The sequence below is a fragment of the Ambystoma mexicanum genome, chromosome 2p (assembly GCF_040938575.1).
Source record: "Ambystoma mexicanum isolate Mex_15411 chromosome 2p, UKY_AmexF1_1, whole genome shotgun sequence".
NCBI classification, from domain to species: domain Eukaryota; kingdom Metazoa; phylum Chordata; class Amphibia; order Caudata; family Ambystomatidae; genus Ambystoma; species Ambystoma mexicanum.
Genome location: NC_090923.1, coordinates 1,079,223,092 through 1,079,246,688, shown reverse-complemented (window position 1 = coordinate 1,079,246,688; position 23,597 = coordinate 1,079,223,092). Strand labels below are relative to the sequence as shown.

General features: G+C 46.5%; 1 protein-coding gene across 1 annotated transcript in view; it reads right to left on the bottom strand.

The window, feature by feature from the left end:
* PYGM (glycogen phosphorylase, muscle associated) overlaps nucleotides 1–23,597 on the bottom strand; it is a 311,215-nt gene that overhangs the window by 14,157 nt on the left and 273,461 nt on the right. Inside the window, exons 13-15 of the mRNA XM_069645036.1 lie at nucleotides 21,798–21,899; nucleotides 21,383–21,530; nucleotides 20,128–20,186 (exon numbers count right to left, since the gene is read on the bottom strand). Coding sequence (XP_069501137.1) covers nucleotides 20,128–20,186; nucleotides 21,383–21,530; nucleotides 21,798–21,899 — 309 coding nt within the window. The remainder of the gene's footprint in view (nucleotides 1–20,127; nucleotides 20,187–21,382; nucleotides 21,531–21,797; nucleotides 21,900–23,597) is intronic.

Sequence of the window (23,597 nt, the reverse complement as noted above, 5' to 3'; positions counted from 1 at the left end):
TCCCTCCAGCCTTCCTGAAAGAGTGTGTACCAATGGCGTGCTAGCTGAGGTTTGGAAAACGTGCTAGAGGAATGGGGGCTCTTACCAGCTTATCCCACTGATCGGGTGTGCACGGACAAAGGCCTGCAAGGAAGGGAGGGCTACCTGCTGGAGGAGCATGGCGGCTCCATGCAAAAGACCTTGAGACAGCTTTGGAACGCTGTCAGGAGCAGCAAATGATTACACGCAGCCTACAACTCCTCTGAGAGCAGACCTTCTGCACAGCTGGAAGAAAGGGGAAGGTCGCTAGTCGAGAGTTTGTAGGTGGATGATTAAGTGAAGTGACCGTGAGGGGTTCAATCCTAAGCGCACATAATAAGAGAGTAGATGGAGGGGAGGGAGTGTCTAAATAGCACAGCACGTTCCCTCATCTGTGCAGATCACAACCAGACTTCAGCACCCGCTGGACCAAAATGGTTATCGGCAGATTGGGTTGGGTGACCTTATGCAATCTTGGAACCATGGATGCCAACACCTAGAAAAGGTACAACCCACTTTTGCTGAATGACTTTCCCCCCACATATTGCATTATCAAAAATGTGGTAACATCAGTTAAAAGAAAAAGAATCTGCAAAACTCTAGGTCGGTAAAAGACATTCGGCACACATTAATAGAACCCTAGAAAATCCCATCACCAAAGAAGAAGTGATTAAGGCCATTGTACTATTGAGAACAAATGAATCACGTGGCGAAGATGGCTACATAATACTTTTCTTCAACTGACCCTCTGACAAGAATGTTTAACTGCATTAAATTGCAAGGAGCTGTGCCGCCTACCATGAGTCAGTCGATCATTAGTGTCTGCCCTGAGGAGGGTAAAGATCCTCTTCTTTGTGCCTCATACAGGCCAATTTCTCAACTTCATGTCGATGCTAAATTACATGCAGATATCTCTGCAAGCATGCTCAGACCCTTGATGCCATGCTGACAGGGGAAGACCAGTCTGGCTTTATTCCGAATAGGCAGGATACGGATAATGTAAGGAAGGTGGTTAATCTAATTGAAATATATCGCATAAATATAAGATGCCCATAGCCTTGGTCCCACTAGATGCAGGGAAAGCCTTTGATACAGTGGAGCTTTCTTTTGAGCGTGATGAGGAAAGCGGGAAGAGTTTTTGCAAGGCGTTAATTGGAATGTATAGCAGCCATTTGGCTAAGATCAGTGAGGAAGGTTATTTCTCAAGATAAAAGCTTTGTTCTGATCTTCACCAGTAGTAAACAGGATGTAGAGTATCAGGTATGAGAAGGAGCACATTTTGCATTTACATCCTGGAGCATGTATGTTAGTGAGATTTTATTTTTCCAAATCTTACCCTCTCTGTCCTGATCCTCCCAGCACTACTTCTGGACTCTCGGATTTCTTTCTGACTCCAGAAGTGAGTGAGACCCATTTATCTCACCCACCGCCTGAATGCTCTTTAGTTTTGGGACCACTGGACCCCTTTTTACAAGGATCCAGTGGAGGGGAGGCGTCTACCCTCCACTGGATCCTTAGTCTTTGGCACCCTGCTCTATGATGGCAGCACCCAACACCATTTGAGGTGTGCTGCCAGGCGCCCCCAAAGTGCAGTGGTGGTTTGGGTTCACTGTTGAATCCCTAGACTCCCCAGTACAGGAGTAGTTGCCTCCTTTTTGTGACTTGTGCATTTTGCTCAATGTAGGACAAGCCATGTTCCATAGTGTGCTATGGGAATGCTTTGCATCTCCTTAGCCTGTTTCTAAGTAGCAGTGTTGCTACTTTCTATGCATCCCCTTTTTTAGTGAATCACCCAGGGCTGCTGCATCAGCAGCTATAATGCACTTAAGGGGACCATATACTCAATATGGCACCCCTGACTCTTAAGATCCATTCAAGATGTCCTGTCCTTGGTTAGCCATCTTCCGTTCCAGGCAGGTGGGGGATGGCTCTCGTTCTTCACGCACCTTGATGGGCTTCTTACAAGACTCTCCTTTGTGTGAGAGCTGGAAGAGGTGGAGAGGGGCCTGTCCCCAATTGGACAGCCATCTCTAGGTTGGAATGTTGCAGAGTGTCCTTTATTGGATATAAGGAGACATAGGTGACTTAGGAACCAAGTCAACTACTGGACCTGAAGAGATCAAAAGAAGACCACGCCCAAAGGACGTCGGGGGACTGCTGCAGTGACCAGTAATGGCCCAGTAAGAACCACTGGGTCAGGCACCCCGATCTTTTCAACAGGGAAGACCAACCTTTGTGAGGTGCCTTCCTCCCCAAGACTGTTGGGACCAACCAGTCACCTGTCCTGCTAAAGGTTTGTCACCTGTCATCTTCCGCTGAAGCATGCATGGTTGCATTTGCTCTACAAGGCCAGAAACAAAACATCTGCCATTGCAAGGACTTCCGGCTGACCAAAGGCTGGAACTCGCCATTGCAAGTCCAATGTGCTGCCCTACGTATTTATTTTTTTGTTTTTATAGCAGTGCACAGCCCGCAGGCATCTAGGCACGAGTTACAGAAAAACGTGCATCAGGCAAAGGAACAAAACAGGTAAAGTAGGCAAGGTGAAGCAGATTAAGCAAAATAGGTGGGTCTTGAGGTTTTTTCAGAACGAGAGTTAAGAGGGGTCAGCTCATGAGGTGAGAGGTAGATTGTTCCAAAGCATGGTTGCACATGCAGGGAAGCTGGATTCCCCTGCTTTCTTACAGCAACCCTGGGAATGGCTCAGAGGTGCCCGTTTGAGGAACGAAGTGGTCTAGCCGTTGTGGATCCTTTTAGCGTCTGGCCAAGGTAGGATGGAGCATTTTTATTTAGAGGCAATGGTGAGAGATCGAGAGGATGCCTACACCGAGACATCTTCAGGATGACCGAAGTTCAACCGCTAGGTTGCCGAGTGCCACCCGGCCCTGTCCGATGACAATCCAAGAAGTGCATCCGTGAAGATCTACATGAGGGTCCCTTCTTCACAGTAGAACCAAGTCAGTTTGTTTTCCCTACAATGTGAGGTCTCAAGATAAAGACGGGATTACCGACTCCAACCTGCATCCAGCCGACCCTAAACGGTAACAACAACAGAGAGCCTTGCTCCCCCAATGATTTACTTTCACCAGGGACCATTCCCAACTTGCTAGCGGCTTCGAGCCTCAGATCCCCTATACCTATGGATCTGTCCCTCTCCCCAACGGAATTGCATTGGGCGCAAAACCTGCTTACCTTACCACTATCTGAGGCTGATCCAGGGCATTGATGTCCGGATCATTACTTCTGGGGGGTCCTCCTGAAGAACCCCATGGGTTGTAGTTGCTTCTCTTCTCATTGGAACTGGACTTAAGTCCCCATCTTTGCATTGCTGCATCTGTCCTGTATTAACTGAACGTTGGTACTGTACTTGCATTAGTCGAGTGTGCCATCCTGGCTACTCATCTCCATCCTCAGGAACCTTTTCGGACACCAAAAAGACATACAGACTTGAGGTACGCTTCCAAAATGTAGTATATGGCGCTGGATGCCTTATAATTAGAAGGACTAAATTCAATGTATGCTAACAGCTCTTTCTAACCAGTTTAAAGATTGCATTTCATGTATGTGTCTATGCTAAAGTGATTTAAAGTAGAGTGTAACCCAAAGGGTGTGACCGAACAGAGTTGTATATATATATTCAAATGTATTCAGTGTAGTAGTATAATAAAAGATTGTTCTTTTTATAACTTCCTCCGTGAGTCTTTTAATTACGTGATCTGCTAAGTGTTAATAGCACAGCACCTTTTGGGGTGGTACCAAGCTTGATTTGCATACAATCTTTCACCTTTTATAATAGCTTGGCAGGCTAAGAATGATGTTCTGGAGGGTTTCCCAGAGCAATGCCAGAGGTCAAGATTAACCATAAAACTTCCAGCTATAACATCTTGTTTTGCTGTAGTCACCCAGAGTGGGACGGGTATGCCCAGACATGGGTCCTGTGCCTGCTGGGCCTAGAGATCCAAGCTACTCCTGACTGATGAACCCCAACCCTCCCCCCACCAAGTCCTGTACCAGACAGTGACTTTGAACAACCCTCCAAACAGTGTACAAGGGCTAATCACCCCGCACAACCGTAGTAGATTAGTAAAGGCGACCCGGTCAAACTGAGGCACAGCTGACAAACATTGATGTGAACACTGGCAAGCTGTGAATAGTTGTTGCGCTGAGCACTATCGCCAATAATCTGCCGAGGAGCTTTATCTGGTATCGCGACTGGCAATGCAATGGAGTGTGACATTGCTAGTTTGAGCTCTAGGATTTTCTCAAGGAGCAGTAGCTAAGAATTCATGAACACGTGCAACGTCAAGTCTAGCCCATAAATCTCACACAATCGGGGATGTCTCCCAAACTATGGCAGTGGCAACTATTTTGAGATTTCCAAGTGTCTCACTGCTCTTTTTTAAGCTCATGGGCCTATGAATGCGATATGGGCCCCAATCAGGCAATCAGTGTATCAGGCAGTATTCTACTAAGGGTCTGACTAATTCATAGGGGCAAATGAAGACTGTCGGACTGCCTACTAGGGCCGTGCTCAGCACTCCATGGAACGTCAGATGCTGGTTAGACATTGAGCAGATTAGCAGTTGTGGTCCCTTGTGTGCACTGCTACTAAAAAGCCAAAGAAGTATGTCTTCAATTTTCAAGATGAAAATATTAAAACTGTCATTCAATTGGAAGTGGAGAGTGATGCCGTGATCAAGATAAATGCTTAGTTATTGCATCCAGGGATCAATAAAGGTCTATCTGCATTGACTTGGTTCCAATGAAACCAATATAATGTAACAAGGCATGATTTAATCAAAGTATAGTTGCACAACACACTAAGGGAGGAGCTTGTTGAATTGCATAATTATTCCTTGGTTTAAAGTATGTTATGCTTTCCTTTTTAGCATAGACACTAAACTGAAATGTACTGAGACACAAGCAGACAATATTTTGAGGCATCAGCTGTTGGGACTGCTGGCAGAATGAAAAGTGCAGACAAAAACAGCATGAACTAGCACAACGGACCAACCTTGTGTAAGATACCGAACGGATGCACAAGAGACCAGTCATGAGAGGAAGGTGGCAGGTAGCCCTCGAGGTTCAATTCCACTAAATCTGGCCATTTCCAGAAGGGTCGAGGCATGCGACTGAATGCAGTAGATGCACAGGAAAGTGAAAACGGACTAGATGGAGTTTTCTCCCGAAGTCGGGAGAGCATGTCTTCCCGGGAACTAGTGACGCTCAAAAGAGGAGTAAACGTATAACCGTAAGAAGGTCATTACTCTGCCCAAGCATTCTATAAAAATGTGGATTTGGAAGGGGGTGGGGGTTGGACGAGTGTAGGATCCTGTGTCAGATTTAAAAGGGGACATGCTGCCAGGCTTTGTATCATGATTTAATGTAATAAAACAGCCTTGTTCCCTGCTTCTCTACCACATTGTATCATGTGAATGCAGTTTATTCCAAAGTAGCTATTGACAGCCCGCAATAGAAATTCATTCTAGGGAAGTAGTAATTAACCACAACAGCAGTTTGCCACTTACAATCCATTGCAGTATGTGGTATACGCCACCTGGTGTCATGACAGTATAGAATGAATGTGAGAATCCAAGAAGGACCCATGCTACAACTAAATACACACACATGTACATGACCCATAACGTCTGCAGCTCAGTATCATTTACATACTGCTGGTGGTTGAATCGGGACAAGTGCATGCAGTGCTCCAGATAAGATTTTGAGGTGGGAGTATTTTACGCATGATTTTTCAAATTGGAGAGTAAATGAAATTTCAAGAGAGTAAAAATGAGTTTTCTCCTCTGCAAGAGTAAAACGTATCCAACATACACCCAATGCATACGTAAAATAAGACCCGTAGCCCAAAAGAGTAGTAGATCAAAGTTGTCTGGCTTGGCTTTAAACATTTTATTACACTTGTGGAAAATATTCTGCCACAAAATAACTTACAAGTACCTGGTACTTACACAGCTTCATTTTCAAAATTCTAGAGCCTAGAAACTCTGTTAAGAACTACTATAGATTGAGACTGATGTATTGCCTGCAGAGGGAGTGTGAGTAAGCAATTGTTGGCATATGATTTACTTACAAGAACTTGCACACATAATCTTAGCAGAAGTCACAAACTGCTAATCTACCTTTCCCGCTGTCTGCTGCAGGAAATTAATGTGGATCGCCAGACACTAGTTAGCAATAACACTTCAAATAACCAGAAAGTGCATGCAAGCTGAATTGCATTATGGTAGGAATATTTATAGTTTTACTGGTTTATAGTTTGTGTACAAAGCCAAAAAACATAATTCTGGCAAGTACAGTTAGGAAGAAATGCAGGCAAGTGCATAAGTTGAAGACTGGTCCCAAAGCCCTGCTTCAACACTAAATTGTGTGATCCTGGACAAATACCTTTGCCACTGTGCCTTTTTTAGCAAAAATAGAAATTGCTACTACAAGGGATTTATTTCCAACTAGTTACTACTCAAAAAGCCTGACTGGCCCCTGTTCCACTGTTCGACCTGTAGCATTAATAGTAGTGACCATTTATATAATGCACATGACAAAGTTTATGTCTCTTGGCTTACTCCTTGCTGCTCGTTTAATATAACTTCACATGAACTCCTCGAGTATTAAAGACTTGTCTGTACCTTCCATCGTAGGAGAGCAGTCTTGATTGCCCGATAGGTTTCCTCCTAGATAGTCAAGAATCTGCATTTTGGACATAACACGCATCACAGCAAATTCAGCCCATGACCGTTAATCACATCAGTGGTGAAGTGGAAAAAAGGAACTAGTGGTCCTCTGGTTGCATCCAGAAAGGAGGGACTAGGATGGCCGGACAGATGGGGTGGGAGGCAGGGTGGAGTATGGGGATAAGGGACCAGGATCTCAAACCTTGGCTGAACAGTGAAGCAGGAATTTTAATCCACTCTGCAAATTTGACCTTTATAAATGCAAAATAACAGTAACAATAACATACCTTCCAAGCTTACTCAGTACAAATAGTTTGGATTTCAAGGCCTACAGTAACGAGGTCTTAAAGAGTTTACTTCCAAAAACACAAATTGCATAATAAAACCACATGGCAACATGTAAATCCTTACATCAACATGTTAAGCCTGAATGGTAAACTAGAAGTCCCAAAAATCTAGTTAACCCCACTGTAATTTCAGTGATTTTATAAAAGAAGTTGTGTAATACACTCAGATATGGAGATTATTGCCCTCTACTGCCATCTAGTGGAGGAAAGTATGCTTTTTAATAAAAATAAATACAGCGTAAACGGTATGCAGAAGAAAATTAAATGCTCCTTAATGGCTATAATTACATGCGTATAAAGGCAAGATACGCACCTTATCTATAGGGCTGAGTGCATGTGTGCTAAGCACAGATTCAATATGAGAAGCATTTTCCAAAACTAAAAATGTACTTACCTGCAAGACTAGTTTTACTGCTTGGTGTCAAGTTAAGATTCTTGTGCTTTGCACACCTAGTGCCATCTGGTGGTTAGATTCAGATGCTACAGGGTATGTAAAGCATACTTAAACATATGGACTACAGCAAAAAAAGGACTGGAACCTCAGATCTCAGCACCCCCACACTTGTCCTCATATCAATTAAACCAATCTTACTTCAAGTAAAACTACCATGACCCCTCGGTTTGAACTAGGACCTACTGTGGAGGGTGGTAGGGATAGTCTACTTCGAACCAGGCACTGGATCATAAAACGCTTTCACTGGGTTTGATCATGCTCAGTTCCCGCTTGAATTGAAATTTGGCAAGCCAGTTGTTTGCACCCCTCAATCAAAAAAGTAACCCTGAGCTTGTTCATGGTATGAGTCAAGGTGTGTAAAGCCTCCAACAGGGTGCCCTCGCGGGGAAGCCAGAGTTGAACTGAGCGATGATGCTCAGCAAAATAGCTGGGGCAGTTCAGTAGGCCCCTGCCAGAACCAGTATGTGGGGGCACCCTTCGGACTGTGTTGAATGGAATTCGTGCCACAGCAGAGATCCAGGGCTTATTATAGGAAGGGCATGTGATTGGTTGCCCCCTCATGGGACGCAAATCAAAAACCAAAAGGGTGGATGGTGCGGAGCTTAAGGTGGCACTAGTCACAACTGCTCTCAGGTGTTTTGTGGTAAAAACAGGGTACTGGTGCAGCCTGTTCTTGTGTGCTCATGGGATTACGCTTGCTATGGGTGGGAACCCACTTCACAGCCCCTGCCAGTTTGCATGATGCAGATCCTTGCATCTGGTGAGCTGCGGCAGCCCACGACTCTAATTTGGGATAAAAGGAGGTGTCCTGTACCCCTTCTTCAAATGACTGTTTGGAGCCATAGCTGATACGAAGAGAAGAAGCCAGTTGAAGACCCAAAGACTGCCATCGAAAGTAACCAGCATTGCCCCCAAGTCCTGGCGAAGCCATGTCCCTCTACTTTGATCTCCTGAAAAGACAGTCATTGGTGCTAGGACCCTTGATTTGGTGGGACCAATCATTCCGGACCCCTGCACGAATATTCTGCCATTAGAAGCCTTAGAGTTGCCCAGGGACCATTGTGAAGGTTGACTACCTTCTATTAAGGCAGGAGAAACTGCAAAACCATTTCTTCTGTATATGGATTGATGTTTATGTTTCTCCCCATTGATTTCACAGAAGGAAGTGGCTGCAGGGAATCAGGGCTTCTTCATGCCTACAGCTGTGACAGACACAAGCTTTCTTCTCCTGCGCCCTGTAGTGTGGAAAAGAAGTAGAGTTCTTTCTGGGTGTCTACATACAGAACGGGTGACTGCTGCACTTCCTTCCGCCCCCTTGGGTATTCAATGGGTGAGGGGTGCGAGTCTTCCTGCCCTCCCAATATGCATGTGAATTTTCATAGTACAGTCTTTCCTCTGAAGTGGGATTATGGAGATTTAGTTCTTGCGAGACTTGACTCGCTTATTAGCGAGGTCTGGATAACTTGGGCGTGGAGTGTGCTTGCCTTCATTCTTAATGCCCTTAGGGACCAAGACTATGGTTTCTCTGGAGTCCGTTCTGTATGGACCATAGTTTGCTTTCCTGAATCATGTCCAGGTTCTCCCTTCAACAGCAAGAGGAATTCTGGGAGGTGTGCTCCTTGAATGTTAGGTTTCCGAATTAGGCATGGTGACATGGCCTGGGAACCTAACTCTGTGGGTTATAGCTAGCTTAGAGAAGATTGCACTCTGGAATGCTCGGTCTGTATGCAACTAAACTTTATCACTAACTACTTTCACTCCAGTTCTCCTCCCCTAGACCCTTCTTGCTATCACAGAAAACTTAATTTCTCCATTTCACACAATCACTCTGGCGGCCCTACACGACTCCAAACGATCCTTAATTCATGCTCCTCGACTGACTGGCAGAGGTGTCCGACACATACTCTCTTACCGCCTCAATGCCTCACAAATCTCCAATGCCATGTCCTCTCCTGCCTCTTTTGAATTCACCATCTCTACTACTGCTCTGCCTCACCCGGTTCATATCTCCATCAATCGCCCTCCAGATCCTCCTGGGCCGTTTCATATTGGGTAAATCCTGAATTCTCTTGCCACTAGACATCAGCTCATTCTCTCAGGTGACTTTAACCTTCCCTCTCCACCCACTTCTCAGAAATCTGAACTTCAGTCTTTTCTTGGTGACCACACTCTCCACTCTATCCATAACCTACCTACACAGGGGGTAACTGTCATGATGCCTACCCCCGGAGCACCAGGCCAGGCCCACTACCCCCGGAAGCAGGCATCATGCCCTCGGGTAAAAGCCCAGCGGCCCCTTATAGGGGTTCTTTGGACTCAGTCCTGGCGCCTTTGGCGCCAGGCTCATGTTGGACATCAGTCCTGGCGCCATAGGCGCCAGGCTCATAAAGGGAGGTGTTTTGTGCACTTACCTGATGCAGACCATGCTGCACGCTTCAGGCCTCCCTGAGGCCTGAAAGGGACTATTTTTTCATAGGGACTATTTTTTCACTCGGGCATGGCCAGGGAAGGATATATACCTAGTTGGGGGAAGGATACATACCTGGGACTTCTTTGGAGGCTATTTAAGCCACGCCCAGACAGCAGCTCATGCTTCGCGTTGTTCTGCTTCCTGCAGCTTAACGCTCACCATGTCTGCTCCTGGACTCCAGCCACTCCCGCCTCGAACCTGGAAGACCTGCAAGGAAGGAAGAGAAGAGAAAGGTGAAAACCAAGGACTATTTCAAACTTCTTACCTGCATCCGGAATCTTCTCGCCAGCATCCCTGAAGAAAGACTTCCATTTAAAAGCATTGCGTTGCTCGCTGCAGCGCCACGCTTCACTCACCTGTCCTCGAGACATCTCCCGGCTCCATCGCGGCTGTCAGCATCGGACGCCACATCTCTGCACCTAGGGGAGAGAGGAAGAAACAAAAGGTGAGCAGAAGGAACACAGAAGGAAAGCCTGATTAACAGCCATAATACTTACCGGCTTTTCTTCCACATTTCGGGTCGGCGCCGCCCCGTTAGCAGGTACCGTACCCCGATCCCTATGGGTAAAGGACAAGAGACATTTCTGGGGAATGATAAGGACATTTAGAGGGATCGCCCTCATCACTACTCACCTCGGCAGTTTAACCCCTCGACGCATCGCCTTCATTCTGCACCTGAATTAAAGGACAGATCACAGGTTAGAAAGACAACATAAAGGGGGCCTCACTTGAACTTTGAACTTTCATACTTATGGCGCATCGCTCAGGAAAGTCAAGTGGATTTTGCCAGCGCCATTCTGAAAACCAGTGAAGTAACTGGGCGAACGCGCGCCCCTGCACCAGAAGCAGGATGGAGAGTTCATCCTTCCAAACCATAAGGTGAGCTTAAACTGGGGTTTGGAGGAAGTTAGAGCGGAACGAAGGGGGAAAGGGGGGAGCTAGCACACTATTCTGCAGACTTTTAATCCCCTTTCTCATCTGCAGAAGGATATTCCTACGGGCCAGGCAAGCACGATTTGGAGGTCCTGTCCAATCGGTGTACCGGGTCCTGCGCATCAAACTAGAAGAGGCCACAGCAATCCAGACTAGACCAGCGCCCCCGTGGGAACCAGGTGAGCGTTACAGAACGCGAAGCCTTCCTACAAATTCCCACCCAGGCGCTATGGAAACTTCCGAAACTGACCAGTTGGCCCAATTACTGGGGGAATTACGGGCCGAAGTACACGCCGCTCGTCAAGAGACTAGTGCCCTCAGGAGGGAAGTGATTGTAATAAAGGATAGAGCTGATGACCTGGCTAGACAGCTTTTGCAAGGTCAAGCTGGACAAACTCCTTTACCCGGTTCCGGGGGGAACCCCGCTCCTGTGGTTTCCAGTAACCCGGTGCAGATTAATCTACCTGGAAATATGCGCTGGCCCCACCTGAACGCTTTGCTGGGGACCCCAAACGATTCGCCGTATTCATGAATCAGTGTCGTTTGCACTTCCTATGCAGACCTGGGGCCTTCCCTAATGATCAGACCAAGGTAGCCTTTTTGTTGTCATATCTCAGCGGTTGTGCTGCCGATTGGTCAGTCCCACTGGTAACTCAAGATGACCCGATTCTTCGTGATTTTCAAGGATTTCAAACAAGCATGGAAAGGTTATTTGCTCGACACTCCCAGGGACTGGCTCTGGATGACTAACTTCTATCTCTGCGACAGGGCAATCAAGACCTTCTATCCTACATTGCAACCTTCAATAGACTAATTGTGGAAACTGATTGGCCAGAGGATAAAAGAATCACGTTATTCTATCGAGGTCTACGCGGAGAACTTAAAGATGTCCTGGCACAAGTTGTAAATCCGCCCCAAGAATGCAGTGAATATATAGACTTAGTGGTCCAATTGGATCACAGGCTGCAAAACAGAAAAGCAGATCGGTCCAAGTTTGAAAGCCGGGTGTTGTCCAAGACCCACGCTAACTCCAAGGGGGCTGGTGGCTCGGAGCCTATGCAAATCGGAGGGGTTAAAGGACCCCTAACTCAAAAAGAACGGGAAAGAAGACGACAGATGCAATTATGCCTTTATTGTGGGTCCTCTGGACACTTTCTACGAGATTGCCCGGTTAAGCCGCCCAAGAAGGTGGTAGGAGCCGCTGATAAAATCCATGGAAACTCTGTACCGGGAAACGTCCACGCCCGGCAAGCGTAGGGGTCCGCTTGCCGAGCTTGAAAACTAACTCTCAGACCTCGCATTTCATTGTGCCAATGGTCCTCGTAGATCCGGAACAGCCTAAACGGTCGCATGCTATAAAGGCATACATCGATAGCGGGGCTATAGGAAACTATGTGGATCGAGAATTGGTCTCTAGGATAAACCTCCCTCTGCGTCCTAAAACCAACAAAGATGTCATCACCACAGTAGATGGAACCGAAATTGCCTCTGGACCGGTAACACATTCCACAGCTGAGGTGACACTTGTAGGTCCGGATGGCCATCGGGAGGCAGTTGTGTTTGATGTAATCAAGGCTCCACAGTTTCAGCTTATTCTCGGAATCCCTTGGTTAGAGACACATAATCCTCGAATTGATTGGCGAGCAAAGAGAATAACCTTCCCGGATTGTGCACAAACCTGCTACCCAGAAAATCCAAAGATTAATCTAGCATCAGTAACCTCTGTCCCCGTGCAACTACCTCCAGAGTACCACGACTTTCAGGATGTCTTCCAAAAGGAACAGGCCAACACGTTACCTCCCCACAGATCGTACGATTGCCAAATCGATCTGGTGCCTGGTGCACAACCCCCTTGTAGCAGGATTTACACCCTTACTGAACCAGAGAATCTGCATTTGAGACAATATTTAGATCAATACCTCGCCAATGGTTTCATTCGCCCGTCAAAGTCCCCGGCATCCTCAGCTTTGTTCTTCGTGCCTAAAAAAGAAGGTGACCTTAGAATTTGTATCGATTACCACGCATTGAACCAGATAACTGTTAAAAATCGTTACCCTCTGCCTCTGATCCCTGAACTCCTTGACCAGGTGAAGGACGCTTGCGTATACACCAAGTTAGATCTCCGGGGGGCTTATCATCTGGTACGAGTAAAAGAAGGCGACGAATGGAAAACGGCCTTCCGTACAAAATATGGACTATTCGAATACCAGGTGATGCCTTTCGGGTTGTGCAACGCACCTGCAGCCTTCCAATTCTTCATGAACGATGTCCTTCGGGAACTCATCGATGTCTGTGTTGTCGTGTATATCGATGACATTCTTGTGTACTCCTCTTTGGAATCTGATCACAGAAAGCATGTCGGGGCCGTCCTAGAGAAACTGCGCCAGCACAAACTGTTTGCCAAGCTGCAAAAATGTGTTTTCCATACCACCGAGGTTGAGTTTCTCGGATTCATCCTGACACCTAAAGGGGTCCGAATGGATTCACGGAAAGTGGATGCCATCCTCAAATGGCCATCACCTAGTTCGGTGAAAGGTGTCCAAAGCATGCTTGGTTTTGCCAACTTTTATCGCAGGTTTATCCCGGAGTTTTCACGTGTGGTGCAACCCATCACTGCACTCTTGCGAAACAAACGTTTTGAATGGACAGAGGAAGCCGAACAGGCCTTTCAGGAGTTGAAAGCTAAATTCACGTCCGCACCTATTTTGAAGCACCCGCGTCCCGATCTCCCATATATAGTCGAAACCGACGCATGCAGCTTAGCCATGGGAGCTGTCCTGTCTCAGAGAGACCCTGAAACCAACCAACTACACCCCGTAGCATTTTGGTCCAGAAAGTTCTCGCCGCTGGAGATAAATTATGCGATCACCGATAAGGAACTATTAACCATTAAGTCCGCCTTTAAGGCTTGGCGGCATTATCTCCTCGGTGCCCGGCATACCATCACCGTGATCACTGAAATTTACAATATTTAAAAACTGCCAAGGCTCAATCGTCTCGACAGCTCTGATGGGCTTTGTTCTTTGCTGAGTTCGATTTTGTAATCACCTACCGTCCTGGCTATAAGAATGGTAAGGCGGACGCTCTATCCCGAATTGGAATGGAAGAAATAGACACAAACTCAGAACCTGTGCCGATAATTCCTGAACAAAGAATTTTGGGGATAACCACTTTACAAACCCTTGAAGACATTCAAGCACAAGTGAAACAATTCCTGGACTCTTCAGCCTTGCAGGATTGGATCAAAAGGGGGTCTAACTTTTCAGTCAAGGATGGCTTACCTTACTTCCAAGGACGCTTATTTTTGCCAGAAAAGGAATTGCAAGAACTGGTTATTTCCCGTCATCATGATACCCTGATGGAAGGACATCCTGGCATTGCCAAAACAGAGGAAAAGGTTAAACGACAATTCTGGTGGCCTTCCTGGCGAAAGGATATTAAATCTTTCGTGATGTCCTGTGGAGTTTGTGCCCAAAACAAAGGTCAAAAGACAAGACCCGCCGGTCTTCTTCAGCCCTTAGACATTCCACCAGCACCTTGGCACACCCTGTCACTAGATTTTATCACGGACCTGCCCTCTTGTAATGGTTACAATACTATTCTGGTCGTGGTGGATTTATTTTCCAAAATGGACCACTTTATTCCGTTGAAAGGATTACCTTCAGCCTTTGTTCTTGCCAAGGAATTCCTCGGAAATATCATCCGTTTGCATGGATTCGCATCCATAATAGTCTCCGATCGGGGAAGCCAGTTTATTTCTCATTTTTGGAAAAAGTGTTGTCAACTGGCACAAATTGACTTAAGACTCTCGACCAGCCACCACCCACAGACCGATGGTCAGACGGAGAGAACGAACCAGACCCTTGAACAATATCTACGATGTATGTTGCACCAATCGGAGGGTAATTGGAAGGACATTTTATGGGTGGCTGAATATGCATACAATAACTCGATACACTCTGGAACTGGTCAGAGACCCTTTTATACCCTATATGGACATCACCCTCGTACTTCAGACTTGGACTCACCTCTGAGCCTTGAAATGCCCGCAGTGGACCATTTGCATTCTACGATTACTCAAGCCTTCTAGGATGCAACTGCACATTTGCAACATGCGAAAGGGAAATACAAAAAGAATGCGGATCTGCATCGAAGAGAGGCGCCTCCATACCAAATAGGGGATCAAGTATGGTTGGCTACCAAACACCTATCACTCAAGGGGCCTCGAACTTTTAATCCAAGGTATTTAGGCCCTTACTCGATCAAAGCTATAATCAACCCAGTGGCAGTCAAGCTCGATCTACCAGCTAACATGCGGATTCATCCCGTTTTTCATGTGTCACTTTTGAAACCAGTGCACCCAGGAACCAGATTAACAAAGCCACCAGAACCGATTCAGATAGATGGGGAGCCTGAATTCGAGGTGAAGAACATTTTGGATTCTAAGATCTCAAAATCAAAACTTTTCTATCTAATTGATTGTAAAGGGTACGGGCCTCAGGAAAGGTCTTGGGAACCCAGTGATCACGTACATGCACCTTGGCTGGTAAAAAAGGTTCCATCGGAATTTCCCAAACAAACCGAAACCTCCAGAAGGAACGACCTTGGGGGGGGGGGTGCTGTCATGATGCCTACCCCCGGAGCACCAGGCCCAGCACCCCCGGAAGCAGGCATCATGCCCTCGGGTAAAAGCCCAGCGGCCCCTTATAGGGGCTCTTTGGACTCAGTCCAGGCTCATGTTGGACATCAGTCCTGGCGCCATAGGCGCCAGGCTCATAAAGGGAGGTGTTTTGTGCACTTACCTGATGCAGACCATGCTGCACGCTTCAGGCCTCCCTGAGACCTGAAAGGGACTATTTTTTCATAGGGACTATTTTTTCACTCTGGCGTGGCCAGGGAAGGATATATACCTAGTTGGGGGAAGGATACATACCTGGGACTTCTTTGGAGGCTATTTAAGCCACGCCCAGACAGCAGCTCATGCTTCGCGTTGTTCTGCTTCCTGCAGCTTAACGCTCACCGTGTCTGCTCCTGCTCCCGGACTCCAGCCACGCCCGCCTCGAACCTGGAAGACCTGCAAGGAAGGAAGAGAAAGGTGAAAACCAAGGACTATTTCAAACTTCTTACCTGCATCCGGAATCTTCTCGCCAGCATCCCTGAAGAAAGACTTCCATTTAAAAGCATTGCGTTGCTCGCTGCAGCGCCACGCTTCACTCACCTGTCCTCGAGACATCTCCCGGCTCCATCGCGGCTGTCAGCATCGGACGCCACATCTCTGCACCTAGGGGAGAGAGGAAGAAACAAAAGGTGAGCGGAAGGAAAACAGAAGGAAAGCCTGATTAACAGCCATAATACTTATCGGCTTTTCTTCCACATTTCGGGTCGGCGCTGCCCCGTTGACAGGTACCGTACCCCGGCCCCTATGGGTAAAGGACAAGAGACATTTCTGGGGAATGATAAGGACATTTAGAGGGATCGCCCTCATCACTACTCACCTCGGCAGTTTAACCCCTCAACGCATCGCCTTCATTCAGCACCTGAATTAAAGGACAGATCACAGGTTAGAAAGACAACATAAAGGGGGCCTCACTTGAACTTTGAACTTTCATACTTATGGCGCATCGCTCAGGAAAGTCAAGTGGATTTTGCCAGCGCCATTCTGAAAACCAGTGAAGTAACTGGGCGAACTCACGCCCCTGCACCAGAAGCAGGATGGAGAGTTCATCCTTCCAAACCATAAGGTGAGCTTAAACCGGGGTTTGGAGGAAGTTAGAGAGGAACGAAGGGGGAAAGGGGGGAGCTAGCACACTATTCTGCAGACTGTTAATCCCCTTTCTCATCTGCAGAAGGATATTCCTACGGGCCAGGCAAGCACGATTTGGAGGTCCTGTCCAATCGGTGTTCCAGGTCCTGCGCATCACGCTAGAAGAGGCCACAGCAATCCAGACTAGACCAGCGCTCCCGTGGGAACCAGGTGAGCGTTACAGTAACTCTTTGGATCTCTTATTAATCGCGACCTCTCTCTCGGCCACTAGTACTACAGTCACACCATCTATATCTGATCACTCAATTGTTTCCACCACCTAAAGAAATGTAAACCTTCTGCCATTCCTCCCTTTCTCTCAGACCTACAGTTTCCACCTCCCTCCTTCCCACTCGATGCCTCTTCCACCAACACTGGCTTCTCCAGCTTCCAATCCCTAATGTGCAACAACCACTCCTCTCACTTCCCACTGCTTACTTTCATCCCCAAGTATCAGCATCCTCAGCTATTGGTCATCACATTCATACTCTCTCTCTGCTCAGAAATGCGTAGGCTGCGCAAATGGAGGTGTACCCACTCGCATGAGGACCTGTAATGCTACCCCGCTGAATACTTCACTGCAAACATTTCTAAAATTAGACTCTCTCAGAACTTCATCACACGCTCTCCTACATAATACAATCTGCCTACTCAACCCTCATCCTCTGCTTCCATCTTCCACTTTAGTCACACTAATACGGACAGAGTGCTATCTCTACTGATGTGCCCCATCAGACCCTTTTGCTCCTTAGCTAGTCAAGCCTATTGCCCCTTTGGTGGCTCCTCGCCAAACTCTTTAACCTGTCCTTCAACTCTGCTTGCTTTCACTCCACCTTCTAAACAGCCATGTCATCCTTCTAAAAAAGCAAGGCGCTGACCTAGACCTACTGGCTAACTTTCACCCTGTGTCTCTCCCTCCGCACTACTCTAAAGTGATTGAAAGGGTTGTATTCAACCGTCTTACCAATTACTTTGGTAACCTCACAAACTTCGAGACCTCCGACAAGCAGGTTTCCGCTCCTGTCACTCAACAGAACCTGCTCTCATGAATGTCTCCAACATCACTTCTGCTAAGCACTCCAACCTGTCCTCTATCCTAATTCTCCTTGACCCGTCTGCTGCCTTTGACAATGTCAATATTAATATAGCCTTAAAACTCTTTCTTCTTGGGATTCGCAATAGAGTCCTTGCCTGGATTGAATCATGGCAGGCACCTCGACAATTCTCTGTCTTCTGGAGCAAGAACGCCTCTCATTGTTGGTGTTCCACAGGACTCTGTCCCCTTTACACTTTATACCTCTGCTCTTGGGGCACTAATCTCCTTCTTTGGGTTCTCGTAACACCTCTTTGAGGATGACATCCAAATCATTGTCTCTTTTCCTGTACTCTCCTCTAATCTCTCTAACAAAATGTCCAACTCTCTGTGCCATTAAATATTGGATGGATTTGTACTCTTGGATGTTAAACTACACCAAAACAAAGATGCTCTTCTTCCCTGCCAAATGCTCGCTCATCTCTTCCTCTGCCTATCAAGTTCCCACCTGATACTCTCACCCTACTCCTCTTCAGCCAGAAACCTCTGCGTCATCTATGACCCTTCTCACAGATTCTCTACTTTCTTCTCCAATACTGGAAGAGCAGCTCGTCTCAACCTCCTAAATATTAGGAAAATAAGGCACCTTCTTCAATTTAACACAGTCAAGCAGCTCTTAACCACTCTGGTCTTCTCTAAACTGGACTACTCTGCCAGCATCCACTTTCGTCTCCCCAACTATGCTTTCTGTCGTCTTGACAAGATAATTAACTTCACTACCAGGACTCTTTGAACTCCCTCACTTCACACCTACTTCCTCGTATCATCACCAGGCTGGATGGCCGACGATGCAAAACCAGGCCAGATTGAAATTTCTTCTCCTGGTTTGCAAATATATCCACAGTAAGGCACCACTGTATCCATCGTCCTCTTTCCAAATCTATAAGTCTTCTCGTAATCCCTGCTCTGCCTCCTCGACTACCCATGTGGCTCCTCAACCTCCTTGTGCTTGCACACTCTTCTTGCTCCACTTGCATAGAATTCTCTTCCCCAGGACAATCGAGGAACAGTCCACACAGATTTGTTCAAAACCAAACTAAAAACCTACCTCCTCGGCTCAGAGTTACCCTCTTAACCTACCTCTCATCTACCTTCTAGCTACATTTTCCCCTTGCCTCTAACCTGCCTCTGTCCCTCACTCTCTCTGTCTTAACTCTAGCACTTCACCCATCATGGTCAAATCCCCATCACAGCTGGCCATACCACAGACCTTACTTAAAGATGTTCAATGTTTGTTGTCCTTATTCTACGTATGTCCATTTATGTATTGTCCGCGGTGACTATTCCATTCACTCCCCTCCACAACCTGGTCACGATGTCCCTCAAACTGACCCCACTGTAAGAAGCTCACTTCTTCCCGTCAACTCCGATTTCTTATTTGTTGTCTGTTCTTTTGTGATCACAGAGCCTTGATCCTCCCTGTATATAAATAAATACATGCATTTCTTGCCCATATTTGTGTGATGATCACCATGTGATGCCTTGCTCCCAGGAAAGTCCACCTGCCCAGTCCCTGTGTGCAACAGAAGCAGAAGGACAACAGTTTGGGTTTTACAGCAAAGGCATAGAACTAATGTATAGCTGTGTTAACCATGTGACCTACACCAGCCTTGATTGACCGAGTTACTGCACGGACTCATATGATGAAAAAGCAAGAGCACATGTCCCGAGAACCCCAGGAACTGACAGGCTGCATCCTAAAGTTGCTTATCACAGGGCAGAGTCAACAAAGACAGGTCTCTACTTCTCACCTGTTAGATAAAATGGGTATGGAATTTGGTGCCCGACCTTCATTTCCTGGTCCTCTTTTTTAGGTCAACATCAAGTAACCCACACAAAGGGAACACCAACATCATGTTTAGTGAGCAACAACAATAAAAAAAAAAAAAACGAAGATGCATTAGCCATCTGTAATCAGGTTGTTTATGTTTCAGAAGATATAAAAATATAAACTCTGTATGAACATCCCTTTATTCAAAGTAATCTGTTACTCTCTATACTTATGAATCGCGCTCCCCTGATAAGGGTTTGCTGCTCAGCCTCTGCTACCACACATCAGGGAAGAAAATGAAAGCATAAGGAACCAATTTGCCTAGTTTTGGAAGATACTCTCCCACCCACATGGGTCAGAGAATCCTCCCTAAAAGGCTGCAGCCTGGAACAAGAGGTCACGGAGCATCAGTGAACTGGAGAAAACGAGACGTGCTTACTTTCTGCTTCCTTAGTAGCTGGCAAGTCCTTGAAAGCCAGTGTAAATCTAAAGAAGATCATCACACAGGAGACACATTCATGTGCACAAAACCTTTTTAAGAGCACTCACCTTTCCGCCAATCATAACGGTACGGGGCACAAATTGCTTGTTGGGCTCTTTCTTGATACCTTTAAAGTAAAGAAAAATTGGAGATTTACAAAACTGCTAACATGTCTCAACCTCGCTCCACAACGCCCGCTCCACCAAGAAAAAGCGTCAACATTTTTGCATTTCATGCTCAATGCAAGAGACAGAAACGTCTGTATTACAGGTTTTGTTTCTGCCATAAATTGAACAATTACAAGCATTCATTGAAGGTTCTACAGTAGCAAGTTGTCCGTCGAGAACATACACCTAGTGAACCAAAATGCATATAGTAATTTTTGTATAACTGCCTCTGGGCTATAAAAGGTATTCTTGGTAGCAGTATGGGAGGGATTCTTGGACTGGCCAGAGCCACCACACATCTTGGATCTCATTTAAAGCAAAAGCCCCCTTCTTTTTCTAACACGTTTAGGCTCTCATACGCCATGAGGTTTCTGGGAACTGGTAAATTAACCTTTACCATCCATTTTTTTCTTATTTTTAACATTCAAATATATCCTGCAGGTGTACAGGAAATACACCTCATCTTTTCAGTCTTGCGAGTGTCACCGCTCCACAGACCCTTCAGCACTCCCGCCTCATGGATTTATGGCTATCTCACCACATTCCCACTTTTTCAAGTCTTCCAATCTTCTCGTCTGTGCCGACATATTTCAACATTGCCCTCATCCCGCCAAGGACACTGTTTAACCACCCTTTGGTGGAACTGTTCCACCTCTCCCCCCACTCACACGTTCCTTGCACAGGCCTGGTTAGGATGAATGTTCTAAACTGTACTACTGACATTTTTGCTTTTCTTTCTTGGTTCATCATCGTCTTTTTCCCAGAAAGTTTCCATTAAGGTCCACACTTGTTGCCAAGACCCTCAGGTTATGGTGCCGGAAAGGTACCATGTAGTCCATTTCTCAGGGGAGGTCACCCTGGTCAGCTCCTGTGCTAACTGGTAAAAGCAGCTTTGCATTTTTAGAAGGCTGCATGCTGCTGCAGGCTTTTTTGTTGGTCCGGGAACAAAGGTTTTCTCCCTCAATACAGCCTTACTACCTCCCTGAACAGCACCCTCCTCTCTCAACTACCATTGTTCCACCGCTGCCTCTGGTGTCACTATTACTCTATCCCTCGTACCGCCAGTGTTGCTGTTCTCCAGTCCCTTCCCTTTCTGGTTTCAACCCTCCAGTCTCCTGGCCCCACCGATCACCCTCTTTTCTCGGGCTTCACTTACGGTTGTACATGGTCATCACATGTAGGCAATTCAGCAGCTGTCGCTTGTACTCATGGATTCGCTTGACATGCACATCAAACATTGAGTTGGGGTTGATCTTCACTTTGTATTCCTTTTCCAGGTACACAGAGAACTTCAGTTTGTTCTCCTGCAAGAAACAAGTCAATTAGTGGCCCTCACGTTTGCTCAGTTGGTTCTTACACACAGTGCGACTTCTATACTCTGCTTAACTTCCCTGGTTTCCCAATAGACCACAATTGCCCTAAACATTCCCCCACTCTTGAGCTTCAGCGCTCATGTTGGGAAGACCATCCAACCCAATGCTTTAAAGTGCATAATATGTGTCAGTCTGTCCTGAAAAACAGACTTCAAGTCCTCGGTCTTACTTATTACATCGCTCATAACTTCATCTCACCTGCTTTACTTTGGCCACATCCCGGATGAAGGCTTCATCATTCACAAAATCCAGGAGTCGCTTCAGCTGGTCCAAGTCGGAGATGTAGTCCTCACCGATCCGCTGCCGGTGCAATGGAATACAGACATGGCATTAGAAAAAAAGCAATCACAGACTCCCCAGACATTGCGTCCACTCCTTCCTAATGCTCCTTCACAGAGGTTTAGCAAATGCGGTATATGCTTTTAACAGGAAATGCACCTTCTACACACCAGCTATTTTGGATGGGTCCACCAATAGTACCCTGGCACACTGCCAAGAGACCAAGCTTATCAATGCCTCCAAATCCTGCCTTGGAGTGTTACCCTCTTGATGCAAGCTAGGAGTCCAGCCCACACATTTGGCCAAATGACATCTACCCTTCTGGTCCTACATCAGGTTTCCTCCTGCTCAAGAATGGGCAGATGAGAGAACGGCTGAATTAAAACAAACAATCGAGGGGTAAAAGGAGTCTACATTTACCAATTGCCCTATTGATTGAAAGAGGGTTACAGCCTCATACTGTTCTCTAAGAAGGCTGGGAGGATAGCTCAGGGGCAACGCGCTCGCCTTGGAAACAAGAAGACACAGAGCAACACCGGTTCAATCCCCGGGTCTTTGCTTAAAAACTTCTGGGCATTAAGTGTGTTATAAATAACCAGTTACAATTACATTATTCCTGTGGAGAAAAAAAAGCTCCAGAAGAGTACGCACCCTACAGTTGCTGACAAAAAGTCTGCACCCTCAACGCAAATATTACAATGAGCCCAGATCAGCACATAGCATTGAAATGTAGCATTTTGGCTTAACCAAACCATGTCGTTTCCACCAGATCCTAATTTTAGAGTGGTAGAGCCTAATTAAGCTGACCTCAGGTGGCGGTGGTCATTCCAATTGCAGACTTTATCCTCTGAGGCATGCCCACCAGACGGCTCAACTGCAGGCTTCATTCCATTAGGTCATACATCCTAGTCATTGGGGAAGTCACAAGGGCACAAGGGCTTCCAGTCAGTCAGTATATGGCATTGATAAAAGAGGAGCCACAGAACAATGTCCACCCTACTTTAAGAGTGCCTTCAGTTACTTGGTTCCATCCGGCTCCCTTGCACTGAGGGCCTGGCTATTTGTGACCAGGAGTGGAATTGTGTTTTTTTTTTTTTAACTCTGCTCCCACCCCCCACCTCCAGGCATTGCCAGAGCCCAACCGACAGCCTTTGTTGTCACTGGGTATTAAAAATGAAACATGAAACATATGCAACGCCTATGTTATATTAGGGGCCGTTAGAGCCGCCTGTCTCACGGCTAAGCCATGCAAGTGCCAGTTGGGCCATGATTTCGCCAAATATCTGAGATTTTTTCAATGGGTTGATTGACTCGCAAGAAGAGAAGATGAATGTTGTCAGGAACACCCCTAATTCCACTGTTAAGAAGGATTTTCCAAAATCAGCCCTGTAGGAGGGTTCTGAGAAGCCACCACAGCTGATTAACAGTGTAACTAACACTTGGGTCTAGACAAACTATCAAGGTAGGTGTAGACTGAGGAGTAAGGCATACTTATGGAGCGAGAAGGGTAGTGTATACCTACCGCGGAAAGACAGGGCTGGGTTCAAAGCCATGCAAAAGGTTGGCAGAGTGGGGGGACGGGGAGAGTTAACCGATGTCGATGGAGGGAAAGCTGTAAAAAGAAAATCTTTTCAAACACCCACCATAAAGAAAGGTCTCAAAGGCTTCTTGGGTTTGTTAACGCATTACGAACGCTTTTATTCCCAGATTTTTAACAAT